Genomic DNA, 6,632 nt, shown 5'->3' on the forward strand with positions numbered 1-6,632 from the left:
ACCCGTCCTATGTCACGCACCTTCCGCCGCCACAGCCTGCCCCCCACCCACCCACCCACCACCACCCACCCACCCACCTGCCCACCACCCAACCGGCGCTTCGAAAGTCATCATGTCGCACATCTTCCCCTGGCCCACCCTCCGCACTGCTGAGCCGAGTTCTGCTGTCGGCTATCAGCTCCTGGCCACCGGGCCGGAGCAGACGGTGGCGGTGGTCTCGCTGCACTCGCCGCCTGTCAATGCCCTCTCCCACGCCTTGCGCAAGGGCATTGCTGCTGGACTTGATGCTGCTGTGGCTGATGGTGCTGCTGCTCTTGTCATCGTGGCAGAGGGCAAAACATTCCCGGCTGGCGCAGACATCTCCGAGTTTGCCACCGGCAAGGCCATGGCCAAGCCTGTCCTCACCGACCTCATCGCCGACCTCGACGCCCCCGATCTCCCACTGCTGACCCTTGCCGCCATGCATGGCACTGCCTTTGGTGGTGGCCTCGAGCTCGCGCTCGCAACCCACTACCGCATCGCTTTGCCCGGTACCCTCCTCGGCCTGCCCGAGGTCGGCCTCGGCTTGCTGCCCGGCGCCGGTGGCACCCAGCGCCTGCCGCGCCTGCTCGGCCTCGTCGACGCCGCAAAGGCCATCACCACTGGCCGCCCCATCAAGGCCGACAAGGCTCTCAAGGCCGGCCTCCTCGACGCCGTCGTCAGCCCGCCGCCGCCGCCAGGCACCCCGCTCACCGCCGCCCTGGCCAACACCGCCGTCGCCTACGCTGTCGACATTCTCGCCGCCCATGCCGCCGCAGGCACGTCGCCGGCCGCTACTCGCAGGGTTTCGGCCCTCCCGGTGCCTGGCGGCGCGAGCAAGGCCATGATCGAGGCCATCAAGGCCAAGACTGTCGCCGCCTCGCGCGGCTTTGAGGCCCCGGGCGTCATCATCGACGCCATCGCCGGCGTCCTCGAGCCGACCTTTGACGAGGGCCTTGCCGTCGAAGCCAACGCCTTTGTGCAGCTCTTCACCTCGACCCAGGCCCGCGCCTTGCAGGCGTTTTTCTTTGCCGAGCGCGCTGCATCCAAGGTCCCGGGCGTGAACCCGCGTGACGCCGTCGCCCTGCGCAAGCTCGGCATCGTCGGCGCGGGTACCATGGGCTCCGGCATCGCACTTGCGGCGCTCAAGGCCAAGCGCCCGCTTGCGGTTGTCCTCCTCGACGTCTCGCGCGACTCGCTCGACGCCGCCGCCGACCGGATCGTCGCCTACTTGGACTCGCGGGTGGCCAAAGGCCGGATGACCCGCGCTGCCGCCGACGATGCCCTCGCCCGCATCACTTACGCCACCGACTACAGCTCGCTCGCCGACGCCGACATGGTCATCGAAGCCGTCTTTGAGAAGCTTGCCCTCAAGAAGAAGATCTTTGCCTCGCTTGACGCCGTTTGCAAGGCGGATGCCATTCTCGCCTCCAACACCTCGACGCTCAACATCGATGCCATCGCCGCCGCCACCTCCCGCCCACATGCCGTCGTCGGTACGCACTTCTTCGCCCCTGCTCATGTCATGCCGCTGCTGGAGAACATCCGCGGCGCGGCCTCGGGCTCCGCCGCCCTCGCCTCCTCCATGGCCCTCGGCAAGATCCTAGGCAAGAAGGCCATCATGGTCGGCAATTGCCCGGGCTTTCTTGCCAACCGCATCTTTGCCAACTACTTTAACGAGTCAGCCCTGCTCGTCGAAGAAGGAGTGCCGTACGACGCTGTCGACGCCGCCGCCCGTGCCTTTGGGCTGCCCATGGGCCCGTTCCAGACCGCGGACCTCTCCGGCCTCGACATTGGCGCCTCCATCCGCAAGGAAAAGGTCTACGCCGCCATCCATGGCGCGCGCACCTCGTCGCTGCCCGATAAGCTCGTCGACGCTGGCCGCTACGGCCAGAAGACAGGCGCAGGCTGGTACAAGTACGACGGCCGCAAGGCTGTCGTCGATCCCTACGTCACCCGCCTCGTCACCGAACACATCGCCGCCCTTCCGTCGTCCACTGCCGCAGGTGCCCCGCCGCTCGACTCAGATGACGCCATTGTTCTCCGCCTCCTCCTCCCTGTCGTCCTCGAGGGCCTCCGCTGCCTTGAGGAAGGCATCGCCCTCCGTGCCTCGGACATCGACGTCGCCGCTGTCTATGGCTACGGCTGGCCGCGCTACCGCTGCGGGCCCATGTGGTGGGCCGAGAACGAGCTCGGCTGGGACGATGTCCTCGATGCCTGCAACGACATGCAGCCGCTCTGGGCTGGCCAGCCCTATCTCCGGCCACCGGCCCTCCTCACCCTCCTCGCCGAAGAGGATATGACCCTCCGGGAGTGGGCCAAAGCCAACACGTCCAAGCTCTAGCTCCTGCCGCGCCGGCCGAACCTGCCGACGCTCATCAAAGCCGCAGAGATCCACGCCCACAGCACGCACAGGCACGACACACACACGGCGGCGTGCCTTTGGCTGAGGCATCGCGGGTGGCAGACTCGATCGCGCGCGGGGGGGGGGGAGGGAGGAGGACCACTGGTTGGTTGACTCGAGGACCGCTGCCCTTGGTCCGGGGCAGCCCGCTCGGCCCGCGACGGGTCAGGCCACCCAAGCCGTCTCGGCCTGTGCCCCGTACACTCGACGCCCGCCGCACACACCACACACACTTCACGACACACCACAGACAGCACGCCGCTTGCAATGCATGCACGTCGCGGAGTGGTGGACAGTGCTGTGGCGGTCGTCCTTCTCTTCGCCCTCGCCCTCGCCCTCGTGGCCCCGCCGCTGCCTGTCTCGGCGTCGCGGGCGTTTCCGGCTGGCCAAGACGGGCAGGACGGACATGTTGGCCAAGACGCACAGGACGGACATGTCGGCGAAGGCGGACAAGGCGGGCAAGGTGGAGGCCGTGGACAAGGGGAAGATCGTGACCTCTCTTCGCGTACCGCTCTTCGGTCGAGCGATGGACTGAATCGGTCGGCACAGGAGCTGGTCGTTGCCACGACAGTGGTGGCAAGCTCGTCGTTGACTGCGTATGTGGCGCCCGATGGGTCAGACTCGCCGTCGTGTGGGCCGCCGTCGCTGCCGTGCGCAAGCATCGGATACGCGTTCAACATCTCGCGCGAGGGCCTTCCCACGGCGTCCGGTCTGACGCTGAGTCTGGCGCCCGGCGTGTATGAGGGCGGCGACAACTGTGGGTTGGCACCGTCTCTGGCGCAGCTGGCCTCGCTTCGCCGACTCACCATCGAGTGCAGCGGCGGAAGTCGTGCCGGCGCGAGCTGCGCCCGCATATCCTGCCCGCACGCCCCGTTCTTCCTCTGGCTGACCAATTGTCTCGAGACAACGTACCTGCTCGAGGTGACGCTTGCGGCCCTCACGATCTCACATGGCGGTTTGGCGCTGGCACCGGCCGCCCGTGCCGATGTCGGCGGCGTCTTTATCGACTGGCCGTCGCAGCTCACCGCCGATGACATCAAGTTTGAGGGCAACGTGGGTCGTCTCGCTGGTGGCCTGTGGCTGGGTTCGGGTGCCGGTCCGCATACGCTTTCTCGCGTCACGTTTGTGGACAACGCGGCGACAGAGAGTCTGGTTCCTGGGTTTGAGGCTGGCGGCGCCGAACTGATATCGGGCGGCGGCGGGCTCCGTGTCGAGCCGGCGTCGCACTCCCGCCGAGTGGTGTTTCAGCTCACAGCCTCGACCTTTACCAACAACACCGCCGGGACCGGTGGCGGCCTCGGCCTACTCGGCCTCGCCAACATGTTTGTGGCCGACACAGTCTTTACCGCAAACACTGCAGCATTTGGTGGTGGGCTCTACACCCGTAACATGTACGCCCACCGCAGCTCGGGTGCTGCGCTGGTCAACTCGACCTTTGCCGGCAACTCGGCGTTGATCGGTGGTGGGCTGGCCGTTATGGGCGGTTCCGGCCAGGCCAACGAGTGCCGCCTCGTCCGCAACGAGGCTAGTGTCTACGGCGGTGCCCTTTATCTCGCGTACTCGGGCACGCTCAACATGACTGCCGCGGTAGTGACGGGCAACTCTGCCGGCAAACGTGGAGGCGGCGTCTTTGCAGTCTACTCGGAAGGCCTGGTCCTCTTCTCGAGCACGGTCGAGGCCAACAAGGTGGCGAGTCGCAGCTCCAGCTTTGACACCCGCGGCTCGGCCGGCTACCTGGCGCATGTCGACGGCATGGCGGCATTTCCGGGCACGCTCCTGGCAGGCGACGACGCGCTATTCTGCGACCATGCGACGTCCAAGTCCGGCTGTGTACCCTGCCACGCCGATGCGTGCGCTGTGTGCTTCGCCCGTGACACCGGATGCGTAGCGAGTAGCGGGGCAGGGCGCGGGCCGGTGGTGTGCGCCACGCTCTCGCCAAGCGCGTTTGCGGACAACGCGGTGACCGGCGAGCCCGGCTCGCTGCAAGCGTGCTCGTGTGCCGACACCGACTCTGCGTGCTCGGGTGCAGGAGCGTGCTGGTGGGACTTTGGTGATGACGGCTACTGCATGTGCACAGACTCGCGGACGGGAGCGACGTGCTCGCTGCCACGCAAGCTCATCCTGATCTTCTCAGCCGTGCTGGTGGGAGTCGTCGCCGCAGCGGCGCTCGCTCTCTGCACCATGCACGGCCGGCTGGTGTGGCACGGCCGGCGGCAGCGGCGGAGCCACGAGCTGCTCGTCAACTGAGGAGTGGGGGAATCCGCAGCTACGGCTTGGGCTCAAACTCGAGCCGCTCCGGATTGCCAGATGACGGCATCGAGTCACGGTAGATCTCGGTGCGCGAAATGAAGAACGAGTACGGCACTTCGGGGTTGAACACTAGCGAGGCTTCCGAGACGCCGGATCGGCCCTTGATGATGTATGAGCACTCGGCGAGGAGGCGCGCGTCGATGAGGACCGACTCGCCCTTGACGTAGTTGGCCAGCGAGTGGTCCTTGTGCAGCGGAACGGTGTCGGAGCTCGACTTGCGCGGCGCTTCCGAGGCGACAACCGGGACCGGGGCAAACCGCTCGCGGGTCTGCTCCAGGAACTCGGCCTCGTCAGTGGCCACAAAGATCGAGTACGGGTACGCCGATGCGTCGCCCGAGCCTTCGATGGCGGCCGAGGCTTTGCTGCGGGCGTGGACCTTGGGCGGCAGCGGGAGGCCGCGGGAGACGAGGACGTGGGCCATCTCGTCCCAAAAGTATCCGTACTCGATCTTGTAGTACGGGTAGTGCTGGACAGTGTCGAGGCCGCGGTAGTGGACGCCGAGTACAAAGTCGGAGTGGAAGTTGTCGTCGACAAAGGTATCAACCTTGGCCAGCAGCGCAGGCTGGAACGCAAAGTACTTGGTCATCAGCCGCGAAAGCTCCTTCCGGTCCAGCGCGTGGGTCATCGGGTAGAGGTAGCCCTTGGAGCCGTACACGATGTGGCCAAACCCTCCAAGTCGTCCATAGCGCCGGACGTACGAGTTGAGGTGGACCTCGGGCGGCGAAGCTGCGCCGGCCTCGGGCTTCTTGAGCCACATGGTGTCGGGCGTGAAAAGTACGACCACCACGAGTTGCCGCGGCCCTTGTCGAGGTACATCGGCGTGTCGAGGTGCGGCCGTACAGCCGCTGCCCCGTGAAGTTCGGCATACTTGAGCGCGCCGAGCATGGCGTGGAACTCGGACATCATACCTGAATCCCATCACATACATTAGCCCGGGGACAACGTCATCAGCAAGATCGACGCGGCGTGTCGTGGACATACACGCCATGGTGGTCGGTCACAGAGCGACGTCGGTCCGTGCCACCACACGCACCCCCCCCCCCCCCCCCACACACACACACACACACACTCCCTCCTCCACCACATACACACACATACCATGAGTAAACACACACACACACGCAAACACACACATACACACAGACCTCCCCAGCCCAGCCCTATGTGCACCACCTCGCTCAATCGTACCTGCGCAGTCGTCCTCCGACCACAGCCCGCAGCGGGCGTAGACGACCATGATGCGGCCATCGACGGCCTGGTCGAGCATGCCCGAGGAGACTGCGTGGCGGGCACCGGCATAGACCGGGTAGGCAGCAACCAGCAGGCCGAGGACAAGCTTCCACCGCACGATGAGGGTGGTGATGAGCCACTTGCCCATGGCCGACACAAAGGGCCCGTGTCCGCCCACCGCACTCCGCCCACGCCCCGGACGCCCATGCGCTGCAGACGACAGTGCGTCCAGCCGGGACCTCATGCCTCCCGCCTCCATATCCCCACGCATGCCTTCTCTGCCCTGCGTCAAGTGTGTCCTTCCCCCTCCCCCCCCCCCCCCCCTCTGTCGCAGGGTGTGTGGTTGGTTCATCCAGTGCAGGATCTTAGGCGTCGATGACTTGACACGGTCACGCTTTGCCTTTGAAAGCAATGTGACATAGCGCTACTACGCGTACGGTACCTTGACCGTGTCTTGCCTTTTGTCTTCACCATAAGTCACAATCCCGCACATACCTCGCGGACAATTCAGTTTCTTAGTTGACACAGCCTCTGGTGATCTTTTGCAAAGTGACTGATCTTACCGCTAGAGTTCTCAGGTGTTCAAAAGCGTCCCTTGCTGCACCACTAGCTCCAACTCAACATGGCCGGTGCACGCGATGTGACCCTGCCGGATCCGGTCGACGCCGCA

The 6,632-nt window shown here is 65.7% G+C and overlaps 3 protein-coding genes across 3 annotated transcripts; 2 read left to right on the forward strand and 1 right to left on the reverse strand.

Moving 5' to 3' along the window:
* Positions 1-112: 112 nt before the first annotated feature.
* Positions 113-2,362, forward strand: AMSG_05386 (peroxisomal bifunctional enzyme; the record flags this gene model as incomplete). The annotated part of the gene is made up of 1 exon (XM_013902357.1): positions 113-2,362. One exon carries the CDS (start codon positions 113-115, stop codon positions 2,360-2,362), a length of 2,250 nt encoding a protein of 749 aa, XP_013757811.1.
* A 327-nt stretch (positions 2,363-2,689) lies between these two features.
* On the forward strand, positions 2,690-4,669 carry AMSG_05387 (uncharacterized protein; the record flags this gene model as incomplete). Its single annotated transcript, XM_013902358.1, has 2 exons — positions 2,690-2,857; positions 2,972-4,669. The coding sequence occupies 2 exons, from the start codon at positions 2,690-2,692 to the stop codon at positions 4,667-4,669; spliced, it is 1,866 nt and encodes a 621-aa protein (XP_013757812.1).
* On the reverse strand, positions 4,570-6,272 carry AMSG_05388 (uncharacterized protein). The gene is made up of 3 exons (XM_013902359.1): positions 5,921-6,272; positions 5,488-5,640; positions 4,570-5,458 (listed from the first exon to the last, which is right to left on the reverse strand). The coding sequence occupies exons 1-3, from the start codon at positions 6,231-6,233 to the stop codon at positions 4,689-4,691; spliced, it is 1,236 nt and encodes a 411-aa protein (XP_013757813.1). The 5' UTR covers positions 6,234-6,272; the 3' UTR covers positions 4,570-4,688.
* Between the last annotated feature and the right edge of the window lie 360 nt (positions 6,273-6,632).

Source organism: Thecamonas trahens, assembly GCF_000142905.1.
Source record: "Thecamonas trahens ATCC 50062 unplaced genomic scaffold supercont1.23, whole genome shotgun sequence".
Classification (NCBI taxonomy): domain Eukaryota; order Apusomonadida; family Apusomonadidae; genus Thecamonas; species Thecamonas trahens.